The sequence below is a fragment of the Aquarana catesbeiana genome, linkage group LG03 (genome assembly GCF_042186555.1).
Source record: "Aquarana catesbeiana isolate 2022-GZ linkage group LG03, ASM4218655v1, whole genome shotgun sequence".
Classification (NCBI taxonomy): domain Eukaryota; kingdom Metazoa; phylum Chordata; class Amphibia; order Anura; family Ranidae; genus Aquarana; species Aquarana catesbeiana.
This window is the reverse complement of record NC_133326.1, coordinates 559520012-559539703: the sequence shown is the minus strand read 5'-3', so window position 1 is coordinate 559539703 and position 19692 is coordinate 559520012. Positions and strand designations below refer to the sequence as shown.

General features: G+C 48.1%; 1 protein-coding gene across 3 annotated transcripts in view; it reads right to left on the bottom strand.

Annotated features, from left to right (window-relative positions):
- Positions 1-19692, bottom strand: part of LMNTD1 (lamin tail domain containing 1) — a 246028-nt gene that overhangs the window by 179676 nt on the left and 46660 nt on the right. For all 3 annotated transcript variants that reach the window (XM_073621760.1, XM_073621758.1, XM_073621759.1), the window contains one exon: positions 10376-10564. In XM_073621760.1, coding sequence (XP_073477861.1) covers positions 10376-10564 — 189 coding nt within the window. The remainder of the gene's footprint in view (positions 1-10375; positions 10565-19692) is intronic.

Genomic DNA, 19692 nt, shown 5'->3' with positions numbered 1-19692 from the left:
CTGGAACACACTACTGTGCATTGCCTTTGTACATTGGGGGTACCATTCAAAATGAATCACACTGCAATGCATTACAATGTATTGCAGTAGAACAGTGGTGTCCAACCAGTGGCCCAGGAGCCCTCGGATGTGGCCTGCGACCTTCTGCTCTGGGGTGACTGTTTGGCAAGCCCAGATCGCGGGTTGCTGACCCACCATCTCAAAGCATCAGTGTTGCGAATGAAGGCGGCGGTAAAGGAGGCAAGGGGCTGCGGAGCAGAGTCACATAAGTTGATGCTTCTTGTATAGCGTCGCCTCCTGTCACACACAGAGTGATATCAAATGCACTCTGCCTGGGACAGCAACAGTCAGCGATACCTGAATGAAAGACTGTTATTAAAGGTAAATTACTAAAATCACAGTGGATATATGGGCATATCTATTCTGCAGTGGTTACTGAGCTGCTTTCAAACTGATTTGCAGGTGCAGCACAGTGTACCTGCGGGTTACCTGCACTGAGCCATAGACTTCTGTTATTAGCTGCGGGTTTGGTGTGCTTTCAGAAAGTACAACACCTACAGGGTATAAAAGCAGTCTATGGCAAAGTGCAGCTAACCCGCAGGAAAGCCACAGGTGCACTACCCTGCACCCGTGGTGTGGGTAAAGCATCAGTGTGAAGCAGCCTTAGGCCTCTTTCACAGGATTGGTCCAACCCAATCAGACCCTCCATTCACCTCTATAGAGCGGCAGATGTAAACGGATTTGTGTCCGTTTACAGCTGCCTACCTCCAATTTGATCCACTAAAAAAAACAGAAGGGGATGCGTCCTCTTCCGTCTGGGCAGATCGGAGGGCCCATAGAGTAGAGCGGGCTGTAGCTGTGTCTGTGTCCGCCCTGTATATGTAGAGTGGACACGAACCTGTCATCCGCCCGCTTCGCTCATTGTGGACCGCGAGTCGCGACTGGTTGCCAAGTCGCTTAAGTGGCCCTCGCTCTTCAAAAGGTTGGGCACCCCTGCAGTAGAACATGGGTTAATACAGTGCAAAAGTCCAAACAGACCCTTAATCTGGGTGTTTCAACTGTGTTACATTTTCAATAATATAAAATAAATATAAATCCAGCAGGGATGGTGGGAGCCCCTCATAATGGGCACAGCAGGCGTACAGATTTGGAACTCACAACAGGGATGGTGGGAACCCCCCATAATTGGCACAACAGGTGTACTGATTCATGAACTCAGCACAGGGATGGTGGGAAACTGCCATTCCGCTCCTTGACAGCGAGGTGTGAGGTTGCTGGTTCCTTTGCTCCTGTGCTTCCAGAGACCAGGGGCTAGAGTTACTCCTCTGCCCCAGGATCCTGGGGAGGACCCTGGTGGAGACCCCCTGGATAGGCCTCAGCCTGTGGACGACACTGGGCCTGGCCCAAGGAAAGATGAGTCCCTGTCTGCCTTTAGACGGAGGGTTGTTAAAACGCTGAAGCGGATTGAGAAGGAAGAGGAGAAATTGGTAGCTTTGAAAAATGAAAGAACTGGTAAGTTCTCTGAAGGAGAGTAGTGGAGCATTTAAAAAAAAATATAAGAATGAAGAAAGATTCAGCCAAATGAGAAGAGGAGCTGCTTCCTGCATGGAGGCAGGGACGGATTTGCCACAAGGCCACCGAGGCCAGGCCTCGGGGCGGCAGTGGTGCAGGGGCGGCGCCGCTCCTGCGGTGACTTCGCGGCCGCCCTCCCCCTTTCGGGTTGCCCGTTAATGTTCATTAGGGGCACTGGTGCCCGTAGAAAAGATGTTCGCAAGCCGCCCACTACTGCGCATGCGCCGTTCCGAAGCCGGCCGGGCTCGGGAAAGCTTGTACGCGCTCGACCGGGCGGCGCATGCGCAGTAGGGTGATTGCACCGCCCGGGCGCCATTTTTGAAAAGAAATGTCTCCAACCTGTGTGAGGAGACAAGTAATGTCAACAGGGCAGTGGCGGGGGAGAGAGATGACATCTCTCATTGCCCGCACCGCTGTTCCGCCCTCCTCCATCTGGTGGCAGCCAGGCAGCTTGGCAAGTGACATCCCCATCTGGTGGCAGCGTGGCAAGTGACATCTCTATCTGGTGGCAGCTTGGCAAGTGACATCCCCATCTGGTGGCAGCATGGCAAGTGACATCTCTATCTGGTGGCAGCTTGGCAAGTGACATCCCCATCTGGTGGCAGCGTGGCAAGTGACATCTCTATCTGGTGGCAGCTTGGCAAGTGACATCCCCATCTGGTGGCAGCCAGGCAGCGTGGCAAGTGACATTCCCATCTGGTGGCAGGCAGCATGGCAAGTGACATCCCCATCTGGTGGCATGCAGCGTGGCAAGTGACATCCCCATCTGGTGGTAGGCAGCGTGGCAAGTGACATCCCCATCTGGTGGCAGGCAGCGTGGCAAGTGACATCTCCATCTGGTGGCAGGCATAGTGGCAAGTGACACGCTCAGGGCTCCCAATGATTCTGCATTATGGTGAGTTGAACTATTTCATTCTATATTACAATGTAATGATAGAAATAATGCGTTTCAATCATCCTGACACCATACCAACCATGGTGCCAGGGATGATTGAAGCACTAACGCCAGCCATTGCCGTAAAAAATTGCGAAAAATCCTTACCCCTCGCGGGGGGCGGCATTGAAGGACCCGGCCTTGGGGCGGCAAAGGGAGTAAATCCGGGCCTGCATGGAGGGTGAGGAGACCAGTGAGGAGATGCAGGTACAGACAGCAGAGAGTGAGAAAGTGGGCCCGGAGGATGAGCCCAGCTCTTCAGCACCTCAGACATCTGCTGAGCGCTCAGTGGTGGAGGCCTCTGTCCCCTTCACTCCCCAGCAATGTGGAACATCTGAGCAGGAGGTTGAAGGTTCTGGTATGCTGGATTTTATCAATAAGCTTGAATCACCTCCGAATGTGGCTTCCCAGGATGATGAGGATAAGATGGACACCGTTCCTAGCCCTGTGGAAGAAAGACCTGTGGAGAGACAAGGTGCAGGTACAGTGTGTGTGCAGGATGGAGTGAACGTTAATGACAATGTGCTTGCTGAGGGTTGTAGTGCTGCAGGCAGTCAGCCCAGACCCATAGACAATACACAACATGCAATAACATTTGCTAATAACTGTCAGCTTCAGTCTGCAGAGAGGTAAATACAATACAGAGACTTTGCCTGGACCAGGCACAGCGGCTGTTCCTGTGAATGATGGAGGAGAGGCTGGGTGCAGTAGTGCTACAACTTTCCAGGAGTCTGCAGCAGCCATGACTGTGATTGATCCCAGAAAAGAAACTGTGTGTTCGGGGGAGGGGGAGGGTCCTGCCTCTGCTAATCAGAAAACTGCTATCCCAGCTGATTCAGACTCTCTGCCAGCAGGTTTGAATGTGTCTAAGGACAAGACTACAAATGCTGCTGGTGTAAGAAAAACTTATGCTGGTGTTGCTGCTACAGGATGCGGGAAGGGGCAGCAAGCAGGGAAGGAGCATGAAAATGGTTTATCTTCCTCCCTGTTTAAAAGGAGGAATGTCGTTCAATTAAAATGGGAAGGCGGTAGAATCCCCCCACATAGGAAGGCAGTGGTGGATAAAATCCTGCAGATGGGGTTTACACCCACAGATATCTTCGCCCTGATCAGTCCGGCAGGTTCCTATGAGTATGATTTGTCCTTTATCCGTCCGGAGTCTTTGGACATATTTTGGGAGAAGTATGAGCACGTGTGTAGGGGCCTGCCGGACTGGAAAGGGCTTATATCACGCCAGCCCCTCATTAAAATGGTTACAATTTTGGTCCGCAATGAGTCCATACCACAAGGGGATTTAACTGTTTGGTTGAGGAGGTATGGAGACGTCCTGAGCCCCCTAAAAAAGATTTTGGACGATCGGGGAATATGGACGGGGGGATGGTCTGTGCAGCGAAAATTAAAGGTCGTTGATAATGTTGTCCAGCATCTGCCATCCTCAGCTTTCCTGGGGAGGGACAGGCTGACCATCTTTTATCCAGGCCAGCCAAAGCTCTGCAATAAGTGTGGTGATAAAGGGCATCTTGCATCCTCCTGTCCAGTGATGAAGTGCTCTCTGTGTCAGGGTATAGGACATTTGGCGAAGGATTGTAATATCATCAGGTGCAATCTGTGCAATGCAGTGGGACATCCTTACAGTCAGTGTCCTAGGGCAATGCACAACAATCCTGAGCTCATGAGAGAGTTTTTCCGCCTGGACATGGAGGATGCTCAGAGCTCAGCAGCTGGGGTGCCTGTGAGTCCATCTGAGTCTGTGCCAATACCTAATGTGTCTCCCCAGTCTGTGGTACCCCAGTCTGTGCCAATACCTAATGCGTCTGTGTCTCCCCAGTCTGTGCGTTTACCTAGTGTACCCGTGTCTTCTGTAGGTAAGGTATCAGTTGCCGAAAACGTGTCCAATCCTTCTGTGTCTTCTAAAATTGCAGAGGCAGCAAGAGGTGCTGAGGCAGGTGTGTCAGGTGTGGTGCCAATCCCCCTCCCCCAACGCTGCAGGGTTTCTATTGAGGATCGTGGGGTGCAGAGGAGTGGGGAAAATGGTGGAGAGGCTGGCCTGGTGGTAGATAATGGAAGGGGGAGTGGGGGGGAGGGGGGTGAAGGGGAGGATAGGTGTGGGGAGGCTGTTAAGTCTGGTTTGTCTAAGGATGATATGGAGTGGTTGGAGGATAGGAGGAGGAGGGGCAAAAGAAGGAAAAAAAGGGGTTCAATTACCTTAAATCCTAAAGTTTTGCCTTTGGAAAATAAGGTTGGGGTCCTGTCTGATGATGATGATGAGTGGGACTCGTTCAGTTCAGCATCCTCTATGGAGGATGAGTGCCAGGGTGCAACGAAGCGCGCTGGTTCTCCAGGGAGAGGGAGTAGTGAGGCTAAGAAACAGCTGCCTCAACTACCCTAATGGCAGTTCCCACTCCGTTAAAAGTGGCAACCATTAATGTTGCCAGCTTAAGATCAGTAAGTGCTCGTCATATGGCCTTATTTTTGCTCAGCGAGTTTGATGCTGACATTTTGTTTTTGCAAGAAACCCATCTGAGTAGTCTGGCCGATATACATCTGGCAAAGAAGGGGTGGAGACGGGGTCCCTCATTTTGGTCTCTTGCGGCCGAGCCTTACAGCAGAGTTGCAGTTCTTTTTTCTGGTATGGTAACGTGCCGGCGGGTAATTGAGGTAGAGATAGGGAGATGCATGGTCTTAGACGTCTCTGTGAAGGGGCAGGACTTGCGCCTGATTAACATCTATGGTCCCCAGACAAAGTGGGACAGGAAATGCCTCTTTACAAAGATTAAACCTTTTCTTTTTACGGCCCAGCAGGTTATATTTGGAGGTGATTTCAACACCATTACTAAGTCTAAAGACAGGAGAGGTTTCAGGGATAAGCTGGGCTATGACAACCTTTTTCTTAATGCGATAGTTAGGGAAGCAGGTCTGGCAGATGCGCACATTAAGCGCTGCCCAGACAGCACGGGGTTCACTTTTCAGCGGGGTAATAGTCAGAGTAGGATAGATAGGTTTTTTTTTAAAGGGAGACTCCGCTTTTTCGGCACCTGTGTGTCGGGCAGTGGAGTTTTCTGATCACTGTATTCTATCTGTGAATCTGAATGCCCCAGACATGCCACCTAGGGGGAGAGGTATCTGGAGATTGAATTCAGCCCTTGTGGAAGACGAGAGAGTAAGACAATCCTTTGAGGATTTTTTTCACAGGTAACGATCCTAGACTTTTGCAACAGCAAGTCAGAATGGTGGGAGCTTGTTAAACAATGGACTGTTGGGCTTTTCAAGGCCATAGGAAGAAAGAAGCAGCAAGATAAGTATAAGTATATCACCTACCAGCGTTTGCAGAGGAAACTTGACCGCCTTGTTTCGAATGGAGGAGATTCTGGGGCAATCTCTGAGGTGAAGCTCCTCCTTAGGAGACATCGATATGACCGGCACGTCTCTTTGGTTCAGGAGAGGGATTACGGGAAATACCATTCGCCTGACCCTTACCAGAATTGTAAACAGAGCATAGCAGTTAAGACGGTCAATGGCCTGAGGGACAGTACGGGCTCTCTGACGAAGTCTAGGTCAGGGATCCTGGAGGTTGTCAGGTCATACTATGCCGATCTCCTGGGAGGAAGGAACCTTGATCAGACAAGGATGTTGGGTTTGTTGGACTCTACACCAGGACTGGAAAGTATTGTTCCTTTGATGAATTTGACAGATGAAATCATTGCAGATGAGGTAATCCAGGCTATTGATAAACTAGCCATCAAGAAAACGCCAGGGCCAGATGGTTTGACAGCCGAGTTCTATAAATGTTTTAAGATGATCCGGGCTCCCTACCTTGCGGAGGTTTTTAATGGCTGTTTGAATGAGGGTTCTCTCCCTCCCTCCATGAGGCAATCTGCAGTGATCCTTCTGTCAAAGGGTAAAGATCCTTCGATGATTGGGAATTGGCGCCCCATTAGCCTTCTTAATGTCGATAGAAAGATACTGGCAAAGATTTTCTACTGGCGATTATCACCAGTTGCAGGCAGTTTGTTATCCTGCCACCAGCACTGTTCGGTCCAAGGTAGAAGCACTTTCTCAGCGGTGTTAGCTGTCCTGGAGGCCTTGGAGCGTTGTAGGGCTGCTGGTTGGGGTACATTTTTGCTGACATTGGATCAGGCGAAGGCCTTTGATCGGGTTAATCATGAGTACTTGTGGCTCCTTCTTGACAAATATAGCCTGGAGGGGGGTTTCATTGATTGGCTCAAGATTTTGTACAAAGGGGCTGAAAGCTTTCCTCTGGTTAATGGTTGGGTCGGGCAGCCCTTTGCGGTTGGCTCGTGTGTGCGTCAAGGGTGTCCATTGAGTCCTCTGCTATATGTGTTTACAATCGACCCCTTCATTAGAAGGCTAGAGAGTGGACTTTTGTATGGGGTACCTTTGGGCATCGCTGGTGAGCCTCCTTTGAAGGTTGTGGCCTATGCTAATGACGTTTCTGTTTTTATCTCTGGGACTGCAGAGGCGCAGGAGGTGGTCTCAGTGATAGGGCAGTATGCAGAGGCATCAGGTTCAAAGGTCAACCAGGACAAGTGTGAAGCTTTCTGGATGGGCATGGAAGGTGAGAGCTTTGTTCTCCCGGATGACTTCTCGGAGCCCCAACAAAAAATTTGAGTTCTAGGCATTGAATTCGGCCCAGGTGACTATGGTCATGCAAATTGGGTGAACAGGCTGGAGAATGCCGATACCAAGGTGGCAAGCTGGAAAGGTTGGCAGCTTTCCTTGAGGGAAAAGGTTGATCTGATCAAGACTTACCTGATTCCGATTTTTCTGTATGTCAGTTTTGTTTGCATTTTGCCAGTTTCTCTCTATACCAGGATCTATAGTTGTTTCTTCCAGCTGTTATGGGGGAACAGAATAAACCTTGTCAAAAGGAATGTGACTTACCTTCCTAGGCGGGAGGGTGGTCTAGGGATGGTCAACCTTGTAGTCTTTTTCTCTCTGATATTTGTGAAGTATAATCTTGGTAACATGTTGGCAGAGAGACCGCCTGGGTGGGTTGGTATTTTCCAGTCCTGGTTTAGGCCCTTTCTGCGAGACTAGGAAAATGGTGGGCCAGTGAAAAGCCTGAGGGTCAAGCATGAACAGCTCCCAGCTTATGTTGCCCTGTGTTGTTTGAAAATGCTTCGGCAGTGGCAAGTAACAGCAAGAGAAGTCAGATCTCTTCCAAGAAAATTTCTTGAGAAGCGGATCATGAGCTCTGATTTTTGCGAGCCACTGGCCTTGAGGGATTGCCCAAGCCTGGTTTTGGGGGTGGGTTTGCGATTGATTAATTTGGAGAGAATCCCAATGAAGTTTAGGGATCAGGCTTGGCTTGCCTTTCATTGAAAACTATATGTGAAGGGCAACTTGAAGTTTCTTTCCATGAGTGATCGGGGCTGCCCGAGAGTGGAGTGTGGAGGAGTGGTGGAGTCCATGGATCACTTTCTACTTCAATGCCCTTTTAATATAGAGGTGTACAAGAGGGTTGGGAGGGCTCTGAGTATACCCTTCCTCCCCCATATGAGTTATGCAGAGTGGGTGTATGGGGCATTCCAGACTCGTCGGGATTATAATTAGGAAACACTTTTCTTAGTTAGTCTAGTAGTCCGTTATTTCACGTGGCGTGCACGGTGTCAGATATCCTTATGGAGTAAAATCCTCCCTGTAGAAGTGGTGGTGCAGGACATTCTGGGTGAGGTTGGGAAGATTCAGGGTCTTGAGAAAGGCAGGTGGCAGGAGGCCTGGATAAGGGCGTGGAGGAATATCAGGACTCTGTAGCTGCTGCCTGTTGATCTCGGCGTGTGCGGCTTTTCTTTGTATTCTTGATTCACTCCCCTAGATTTTCACGATCAAATATATTTTTGATAAAAGGCTACATGCATGGTGACGGTGATGTTCCTTAGTCTGGCTCTCCCGTAGGGATTGTGTTGTGCACAATTTGGTTTGTACCATTTATTATGTTCTTGTTTTGTATAATCATATTCAATTATTTTGTAAATATGTTTTATGTATTTATTATGGTTTTATTGTATATAAGTTGTTGTTTGGAAGATTTTTCAATAAACAAAATTAACCCCTCATAATGAGCACAGCGGGTGTACCGATTTAGGAACTCAGCACAGGGATGGTGGGAACCCCTCATAATGGGCACAGCAGGTGTACTGGCCTGGGAACTCAGCACATTGATGGTGGGAACTCCTCACAATGGGCACAGCAGATGAGCAAACTCATGAACTCAGTGCAGGAATCTCACCAATAGAGATATATAAGATATTGTCAGATGATTCAACTTCCCAGGAAATGCCCTAGACTGAAATATCAGCTTTGGGTGAAGTGACTCTTTAAAGCAGAACACTATGCAAATATTTAAATAAAACAGCTTTTCGGACAGGGATCTATTCATTAGAAATATTTAAATGTATTTCTAAATACTGCTGCTGAAAATGTCTGAAATCTTTCCTTAAATCATCTTCTCAACGTCTCCCACACAGCAGAAATAGGCAATGTGGGTGGGTCTGCATGGTGTTAACTAATCTGCTAAAATTCAGAATGCTAACATCTTTCAGGCACTGGGAAATAGAGGGTGAGGTGATCAGGGAGCTTTTAGTAGGAGGAGAGGACTAATATTGATCTTCATTCCTAGTCGAATTAACAGCCAAGGTGGACAATAGTGAAAAGCGGTGCCTTCTTTGTGGCAGTGCTATTTGGCAAGGGATGTGAATCCCAGGACTAGCTGAACAGAACTTCAAATTAAAAAACAAGAAATACGGTTCATATAGGTGTATTTAGCTGTTTGGCTAGACATCTGCTTGATCCTCGTTGTATCTTCTGACAGTGTGTTCAGTATGAAATGTTACTTTTGTCAGATCAATAGACAGACTTGGGATTATAATGTACATACCGAAGGTAGACTGAGGATTCATGTTACTGAGATTTGTTTATTTGGGGCCAAGACAGGGTCACTTGTGAGGGAGACAGGTTAATGTGACAGTTCACAGAGTGTCTTCCTTATCTTGGACAATGCCTCTTCCAGTGGGTGGTGGGGGTTATCTCCTGTCACCTTCATCTCCTGGCCCACACACATATAGCAGAGCAGCTTAGAGTGCAACTAATCTGCTCCTGTCAATGGCTATAACTGGACAATGGCTGCATGGCATTTTTAGAGCACGTTTACTAATGGAAACAACAAAGAAAACCGCGCCCACGTAAAGTGTGCAGAAATGGACACTTGTAGTCAGGTCCGGGCACCTGTAGTCATGACCGTGACAAGGGGTGGGCAGGAGGGGTGGCTGCCCTGGGAGCAATGGTTTATTGCAGGGATGTGGGCACCCTGACACTAACCCTAAGGGAAGGGGGGGGCACAGTTTGGCATCTTTGCCCTAGTGCCGTAGGCGCTGGGTGGCCTTGTCCTGGTATTGCTTGTAGTCTCCATTGAAAGCCTGTGTGATAGGGTGACAATGTTGGGGCACAATGAGGATACAGGGGCAGAACATTGTCTCCCTATTATAGGAAGGACCTGAATAAGGGCCATCATGGCAGGATGAACAGGTATTATAATAAAGGCTGCAGATTTAAAGATTGATTATGACTTTTGAAATGATGTTAAATGACATGTTAAAGCTTAATGGAGATTGTAGGGATTGGGTTTACATCTACTGCAATACAATTAATTTCTGTGACATGTACAGTATTTTATGGACAATATATCCTTAACAATGTATATTTTCTATAGTATATTATTTTATATTTATATTATTGTATATTATATTATAATTGTATATGGATAATATATTCAGCAAAATCTATTCAGTCTATATTATGTTGTGTGCCCTGTTGTAGTAGTCTCAGCTGGAGAGGTGATGGGTGTCTTACTTTGTCTGGGCCATGGTAATTTTCCCTTGCAGCTCCCTCAGTTCTTGCTTGGCCAGGTTCAGCTGTATGGATGGAGCTATTGCAGAACCTTTTAGCGACTGGATGTCGGACTCCTGCTGCGCCACAACCAGCTGTAAGGCTCGTGTTTCTTCATCTTTCTTTAGAATGTCTCTGCTCATCTCCAAAATTCTGCAATGGAAGAGACAACTAGAAATTTAACAATCATTCCTCACCATCATTTTAACTGATTTTGTAATAATAGAGAAATAATGCCAATCGAATGGATCAGGAAACTCTCACCACATTTAAGCTGCTTGTGTGCCTTATGGCATAATTGATGAATTCTGACGCTATAACATTAATTTGTGTACTTTTTAAAATAAACTGTTAAACATTAGAAAAATGGAAGGGACATCAGTGAATTTACCTTTTTTTGTGTCATTGAATGATCATTTCAGATATATGATTAATTAAAGGGGTTGTAAACCCTCATTTTAAAAAAAAAATTAAATTAAAAACATGCACAGAGCAGCCCCGATCCTCTTCTTCTGGGGTGCCACGTAGGAGCCCCCGCCTCCTCCTCTTCATCGGATGCCCCCCATGAAAAGCTGCTTTCTTTGGGGGCACCTGTGCGGGTTCGCTCCCAAGTCCCGCTGTTGTGTCCATTGACACAGCGGAACTCGGCCCTGCCCCCGCTCCCGCATCACGATTTGATTGACAGCAGCGGCTGCTGCTGCTATCAATCTATCCAATGAGGAGAGAGACAGCAGCTAGAGCCACTGTGCTTGTGCACATCGCTGGATCGGATCGGGCTCAGGTAAGGAAAAGGGGGGTCTGTGGGGAGCATTAAGGTGAAAAACTTTGAGGCTTTACAACCACTTTAACCACTTCATCTCTGGAGGATTTTACCCCCTTCATGACCAGGCCATTTTTTTCTAGTTGGCACTGTGCTACTTTAAATGGCAATTGCACAGTCATGCAACACTGTACCCATATGAAATTTATTTAATTTTTGTCACACAAATAGAGCTTTCTTTTGGTGGTATTTGATAACCACTGGGATTTTTATTTTTTATTATATAAATGAGAAAAGACCAGAAATTTTGGAAAACAAACCTATTTATTTTTACTTTCTGCTATAAAACATATTTAATATATTTTTTTTTTTTTTAGAAAATCTAATTTCTGTGTAAATGTAGACCAAAATGTATTCTGCTATGTGTTTTTGGGAAAAAAAATTCCAATAAGCGTATATTGATTGATTTGCGTGAAAGTTAATAGCGTCTACAAACTATGGTATATATACTGGAATTTTTATTAATTCATTTTTTATACTAGTAATAGCAGCCATCAGCGGCTTGTAGTGGGACTGTGATCGCTCGCCAGAAACCCAGAAACAGGCAGCAGTGCACGGGTACGGCGCTGTGCCTGTAGGAGCTGCCCCATTGCAGTATATGTACTGTGATGGGTCGGTAAGCGGTTAAAATGTAAAAACTGATATGTGCACTGCCCACCATGCACGTTGCTATTCATAATTGATTTAAAATGAGTGACCACTAAACCTCATACTCCCCACATGGTTGACTAATCTTCCATATCAATCACATACATTGACTGAGACTTTACTTTGAGATATTAAGTCCATACTTACACATGGTGAGGGGCCATAAGGGTTTATGCCTGATAAAACAAACTTTTTGTTTGTTCAGAATCTTAAATTAGGTTCTTTACTGGGTCCTGGATCCTGGAAGCTTTGTAGAGCACTGGGTTAGATAAAGCCTCCTTTTCTATGTCCAGAGCGTACCTGGTATCCAGATCTCTCTCTCTCTTTCCTGCCTGCTGCTGGGGAAAAGGCTGACCACTGACAAAACACTAAAAAGGTATAAATTCTGCCTATTTGTTTGGGGAAACCAATTAGGAGACATGCTATTAGTTGGGAATTGACCTGAGTTTAGTTAATGGCTTGAATGAGCAGAGGTTTTGTTAGTTTTATGCTATGGACTTGCTGTACAGCCCATTTTTTATTATCATTATTATTATTTATTTTTAAGGAACAGTTTGTTGGCAGCTTTAAAAAGTAAAAAAGTACTGGTACTAAGAAAGTCCTCTTGGTCATTGCTAAAACAGCATGGAGTAATGAGGTCATGGGTGTTTGTGTTTTCCCTTGTCATCAAATGGAACATTTTATCCCAAATGTTCTACAGATTATGACTTTTTTTATCAATCCCCTTTCCCTTGTTCCATGTGATTGCCAACAGGAAGTCACCTGCATCCTGTCTGAGAATAGCATGTCACTTCCCTTTCCTTCTCCAAACACTTTTACAATTTATATGATTTCAACAATACTTTGATATACATAGACTCCTTAGTTCGGGTTCCCGCATCATATCTAACTCTCAGGCAGTTCACACTGCTCTCTGCGAATGGCTGCAGGTGTCAATAGAAAGTTAATGACACCCTCAAATCGGTTCGCAGAATGCAGCAGAATGCACTGCAAACTGTGGAATCGGATCGCATAGGTGTGAACACCCATACGTTCCGATTCCAGTGAAGACAAAAAAAAAAAAGGACCCTGCACCATTTTGGATCAAATGTGATGCGATTTCAGCCATACAAACTGTACGGCTGAAATTGCATCGCACAGACATCGCATTTGATGTGTACAGCAATGCAGTGCAAATCACATGCGATATCTGCATAGTTGCCAACATTGTAAAAAAAAAATGTGGGACACTTTTGTGGCTGTAGGCGGAGCCGTACAATAATTAGGGGGCGGGGCATTCGTTTGTAGGTGTGGCTTAGTAAAAAACAGTAAGTGCGGCGACGAAAAATGGGCGTGGTTTACGCGTCATAGTGGGCGTGGCTTAAATGGGCGTGGATCAAGAGGATGTGGTTAGAGTCTGAGATGAATGAGGGAGAGGGAAAGGGGGAGAGGGAAAGATGGAGAGGGAAAGGGGGAGAGGGGGAGAGGGAAAGGGGGAGAGGGGGAGAGGGAAATGACGGGACAGCAGCCCCAGATCCTACACAATAAAAATATGTGTATTCTAGAAAGTTTAACAATCAGCAGATAAAGATACTCCAAACACCTGGTGTTAGCACTTCAATCATCCCGGCACCATGATTGTTATTGTGTCAGGATGATTGAAGTGCAGTATTTCTATTATTACATTGTAATATAAAATTAAATCATTCAACTCACCATAATGCAGAATCAGTGGGAGCCCTGAGCGTGTCACTAGCCACGTCGCCTGCCCCCGGCAGAGTCCGTCCTCACATCAGGTGTCCCCGGCAGAGCCCCCCCTCGCATCAGGTGTCCCCGGCAGAGCCCCCCCTCGCATCAGGTGTCCCCGGCAGAGCCCCCCCCTCGCATCAGGTGTCCCCGGCAGAGCCCCCCCTCGCATCAGGTGTCCCCGGCGGAGCCCCCCCTCACATCAGGTGTCCCCGGCGGAGCCCCCCCTCGCATCAGGTGTCCCCGACGGAGCCCCCCCTCGCATCAGGTGTCCCCGGCGGAGCCCCCCCTCACATCAGGTGTCCCCCAGTGGAGCCCCCCCTCACATCAGGTGTCCCTGGCGGAGCTCCCCCTCACATCAGGTGTCCCCGACGGAGCCCCCCCTCGCATCAGGTGTCCCCGACGGAGCCCCCCCTCGCATCAGGTGTCCCCGACGGAGCCCCCCTCGCATCAGGTGTCCCCGGCGGAGCCCCCCCTCACATCAGGTGTCCCCCAGTGGAGCCCCCCCTCACATCAGGTGTCCCTGGCGGAGCCCCCCCTCACATCAGGTGTCCCTGGCGGAGCTCCCCCTCACATCAGGTGTCCCTGGCGGAGCTCCCCCTCACATCAGGTGTCCCCGGCGGAGCACCCCCTCACATCAGGTGTCCCTGGCGGAGATCCCCCTCACATCAGGTGTCCCTGGCGGAGCCCCCCCTCACATCAGCTGTCCCTGGCGGAGCCCCCCTCACATCAGGTGTCCCTGGCGGAGCCCCCCTCACATCAGGTGTCCCTGGCGGAGCCCCCCTCACATCAGGTGTCCCTGGCGGAGCCCCCCTCACATCAGGTGTCCCTGGCGGAGCCCCCCCTCACATCAGGTGTCCCTGGCGGAGCCCCCCCTCACATCAGGTGTCCCTGGCGGAGCCCCCCCTCACATCAGGTGTCCCTGGCGGAGCCCCCCTCACATCAAGAGTCCCCCAGTGGAGCCCCCCCTCACATCAGGTGTCCCTGGCGGAGCCCCCCTCACATCAAGAGTCCCCCAGTGGAGCCCCCCCTCACATCAGGTGTCCCCGGCAGAGCCCCCCCTCACATCAGGAGTCCCCGGCAGAGCCCCCCTCACATCAGGAGTCCCCCAGTGGAGCCCCCCCTCACATCAGGTGTCCCCCAGTGGAGCCCCCCCTCACATCAGGTGTCCCCCAGTGGAGCCCCCCCCTCACATCAGGTGTCCCCCAGTGGAGCCCCCCCTCACATCAGGTGTCCCCCAGTGGAGCCCTCCCTCACATCAGGTGTCCCCCAGTGGAGCCCCCCCTCACATCAGGTGTCCCCCAGTGGAGCCCCCCCTACAAATTCCCACAGCGGCGTGCGCCCCCCCTCCCCTACCTCAGAATCCACCGGTCTTTTCGAATTCCGCATGGATGGCAAAACCCCCGCCCCTTTCCCTGGCAGCGGGGCGGGGGTAGGCGGAGTGAGGCTTGGCGGAGCGGGGCGGAGGGTGGGCGGAGTGAGGCGGGGCGGAGCGAAGGGTGGGCGGAGTGAGGCGGGGCGGAGGGTGGGCGGCGTCGGAGGAGCTCCGTCTAGCCCCCCCCCCCCAGCCGTCTTCAAGCTTCTTCAAGATGGCGGCCGGCGGAGACAATGTCTCCACCGGCCGCAGACCTCTAGCGGCGGCGGCGGGCGGCAAAAATCAAAAACCGGATTTTTCGGGACATTTACCGGGACACAAAAAATTTGTGAATGGAGTGTAAGTCCCGGGAATGTCCCGGGAAATCCGGGACAGTTGGCAACTATGTATCTGGCACCGCATATGTGTGAACCCAGTCTAATTTAAAGAAGGACCCTGGTGTAATTAAGGGACAGCCTTTTTTTTTTTATAAGGGGTAAGTACAGTTGAAAGTATAATGCTAATTACACATGGCACCTGATAAGGGGAGGCAAATGTATAACAATACATAACTGATCATAAATTCAATAACTGCAAACAATCTTGTTGTCAAAAATTATTTTTGGCATAGCAAAAAAAGTTGGTAGAATACAGTAAGGCCTCGTACACACGGTACGAAAATCAGAAGGGAAAAGTCTGAAGACCAGCTGTCTGCGGATTTTCGGATCGTTTGTACGGTGCATGCGAAGGGCGATTTGACTTTTATATCAGACAAGAGCTGGATGTGCAGGCTATAAAATTTTGTCTGATGTGAACTCAACGTCTGATTTTCGGATGGTCAGTACAGAAATCGTCACACAAAAGTCGAAAGTACAAACACGCATGCTCGGAATCAAGGAATGACTGGGAAGAGTTCGGCTTGTAAACCACTGTTCGGAATCTACAATTAACATTCGTGACGTGGCAATTGATGAAATGAAATGAAGCTGCTTTGCATGTAGTTATGCCAAAAGTATTTGTATACAAAGGCATTTGTTTTCTACTATCTGAAAATCGTGAATCCACGCTCACCAAACTCCTACTAACATGAAATTAGCTGAAGGGGTCCAATGGGCGGTGCTTGAGAAATTAACTTCCTCCTTATACTCTCATAGTACGTCACTACATTCGTGTTTGTCAAACGACATTTTGTGTATCGTTAGTATGCTGGACAAAATCCTACACACGCCCTTTTGACAACAATCAGACCGTGTGTACAAGGCTTTAGACATTTCTGAAGAGCTGATTGTACCTTAATTAAAACAATCATTTTTGCATTATATTCTTTTTTTTTTAATCTTTGCAATAATCATCATATCAACGTGTATCACACACGCTGCCCTTCTGTATATGTTTCTTGATCAACAAGTTTGTTCATGTGTGATTGAATCACGCTTTCAGCTTAATAAAATATTTTTCCCCGGGATATATTCTTTAATGTGCTAGTTAAAAATTCAATCCACCTAAAGGTAATATTTTAGGTATTGATGGAGCTTGGTGGACAGAGTCAGCCCCTGACTTCTTACATGTTTTGGATGCTCCAATAGTAAGATCTCCCTGACAAAATTCCCAACTCAGTTTCTGTCCACATAGGAGCTTTCCCAACTTTCTGAGATGGGAATGAAGGATACCTATTAGCAAAAGTATGTAGGCATGGGACATACCCTCCACTATGCCCCCTTAAAGGAGAATTGTTAAAAAAAAATGATTGTTTTTTTTTTTTACCACTACTATTCCTTTATATTGTATTTTAGAATTTACAAATGCAGCAACTTAGAAATCGTAAGAAAGGTTTAGCACTGGACAACACTTTTTGAAAGATAAATAGTGAATTTTATATACAACCATATAGATCAGACCAAAATGAGAGACAAATGAGGAGGAAAGAGGGACAGAGGGACTTTGTTTCTAAATCAGGGACATTCCCTCAAAATCAGGGATAGTTGGGAGCTATGGCTTTGGGTGTTCCAGCTTCTCCTGTTATATCCTCCATAATATAAAATAGAAAATTAATCAAGCGGGTGTGGCACCCTGATGTTTAGGCAGGGCTGCTGTTAAATTTAGTTGCCAAGCGATAGTTGCCTTAGCCTATTGTTAGGAGATCAATTGATTTCTCCCTAATCCTGGACTTGCTGCACTTTTCTCTTTTGTCACTAGATGGCACCATAGCTGGTGACATTAGATAGGACAAGGGCATAGCAAGGACAGATTATGAATGAATGGGGTGTCTCAGCCAATGGGCAGGGATTTTCTTGGGTCCCTTGGCCTGCTGGGAGAGCCTATTTATTTGGTTGGAGTCAGGTGATCGGGGTTCTGTGCCACTTGGACGTCTGTCTGAGTGGACGTGTGTCATGCTGCCCCTGGCTGCTAGGCCATAAGCCTGAGGCCTATCCTGGGGACATCTGGCTGCTAAGCTGCCTGAGGGCTTATCCAGAAGCAGGAGAGCAGCGTAGGGTTGGGACTGCAGGCTGGTAGTCCAACCAGAAGTAATGGTTCAGCCGGCCTGGGAGGTAGAGGGAAAGCTGTCGCCACTAAGGTACCATCCACCTTGTTACCGGAGATCACTGTGAGTAATCTGAGGCCAGAACCAGAGCAGACTTCTCAACAGCCAGGGACTGTGAAGGAGTGGGAAAACTTCAGCAAGTGCCAAGCCAGGGACCCAGTGGGACAGCAGTGGTGACGCTTGCGGAGCATCAGTGAGTGCCAAGCCAGGGACCTAGCATGTCGGCAGGGGTGACACTTGAAGTGTATCTGTGAGTGCCAAGCCAGGGACCCAGCAGGGAAGCGGGGGTGACGCTTGAGGAAGATACTGAGTGCTAACAGTGGAAGAGCTCAGGGAATCCAGTGGCTATTGGATCTGAAGTCTAGTGAGAGAGACTGGGATCTCATTGAGTGAAGACCCACAGTGAGTGATTATGGGGTAAGCTTAAAACTGTTTGTGTTGCAAATAGTTGGATACAATTACAGTTAGTAACTTCTACAAGATGGTTGCCATAGGAGACAGCGTCCTACCTATACAGAAGTGGTGTCCGGCTGGAGGCCTTCACCTGTATGGCTGTCTGCCTATAGAAGTCTCGGAGTCTGCCAATTAACATTGCATCTACCTAAGGGTGTCCTGGCCATAACCCTCTCTCCCACAGTTCTGTTTAAGAGTCTTTGCATTCAAAAAAGTGTCTGGCGCCCACCCTTTTTTTATCCTGCATTACACCCACCATGCCTTGTAACCCACTCTACACAGAAGGATGTCAGCTGTCCCCGACTCTAGAGGTTACCATTAGGCCTAACAGGGCCCAGGACTTTGCTACACAGGGATAGTGAGAACCACACATATTGGGCACATCAAGTGTGAAGACCTGGGCACTCACAGAGATCTCACTAATAGGGATAAGCTAGGGGTTCAGACTGAACTCAGGTTCGGTCCAAAATGTATGTGTTTGGAGTTTAGTGAATGGCTAAACTAAATAAATATTTGGCTGAGCCAAACCTCCAGCTGCATGCAACGGGAAGTAAAAGATTTAGCAGAGAGAGGTATTACTATCGTTGCTAAAGCTTCTCGCTTAAAGTGAAACTAAAATGTCAGTTTTTATTGTTTAAAAATAACAAACATAACAAACATGTCATACTTACCTGCTCTGTGCAGTGGTTTTGCACAGAGCAGCCTGGATCCTCCTCTTCTCGGGTCCCTCGTCGGTGCTCCTGGTGCCTCCCCTCTGCTGAGTCTCCCAAAGCAAGCAGCTTGCTATGGGGCACCTGAGCCGAGCCACTGCTTTGTGTGTCCTTTCAGACACGAAGCCGCCGTTCGGCCACGCCCCCTCTCTCTCCTCATTGGCTCACTGACCTTGACAACAGCGGGAGCCAATGGTGCCATGCTGCGTCTCAGCCAATGAGGAGGGAGAGTCCCGGGCAGCCGAGACACTCCTGCAACATCGCTGGATGGGCTCAGGTAAGTATTAGGGGGGCTGAGGGAGGCTGCTGAACATGGAAGGTTTTTTATCTTACTGCATTAAGATAAAAAAAACCTTCTGATTTCACAACCACTTTAAGCTGGTTGTTAGGCAGACATTGATGTCGTAACAACCAGTGGGTCATCTTTGTGTGGCCCATTCAGCTGTTAGACTGAGTTATTTTTCTTGTTTTGTGTGTGGGATTCTCCCCTTAAAATTGCAGCATCCGCCAAACACTAACATAAGATTTGGGTGGACTGATCGTAATAAGATTTGGGTTTTGGGTGAACTGATCATTTAAAATGTGCCTGTTACAATGCCTTGCATGGGCAAAGTACAGTTTTTTTAAGTGATTCTGTAAAAGTAAAACTAAAGGCAAAACTTTTTTTTAGTTTTGGATAGAGTGGACATGGATTAGAACACCTGTTAGTTTTTATTGCTGTCTGTATCCTGTGGTAGTATGGTTCCATGGCATGGTGTATGTCATGCATGATTCTCAACAAAGCAGGTTGAGGGGCTCCAGGGAGCTTGTTGTCTAATTTGAGGAAAACTGTTTTTTCAGTTACGTGGTGGTTGTTAAAACTTTGTTTGGGATCTGGAGCCCAGAGATTGTATAGCAATCTTGGTGAGCAATGATTGTGCAGGTGTGTGGGGGTATTTTTGGAGAGTCAGGGCCAGGGTTCTGGGCTCCACCCTCATGGGTGAGAATCCAGACGACTGCGTGGTGCAGTCTGTGATGGAACAGACAGAG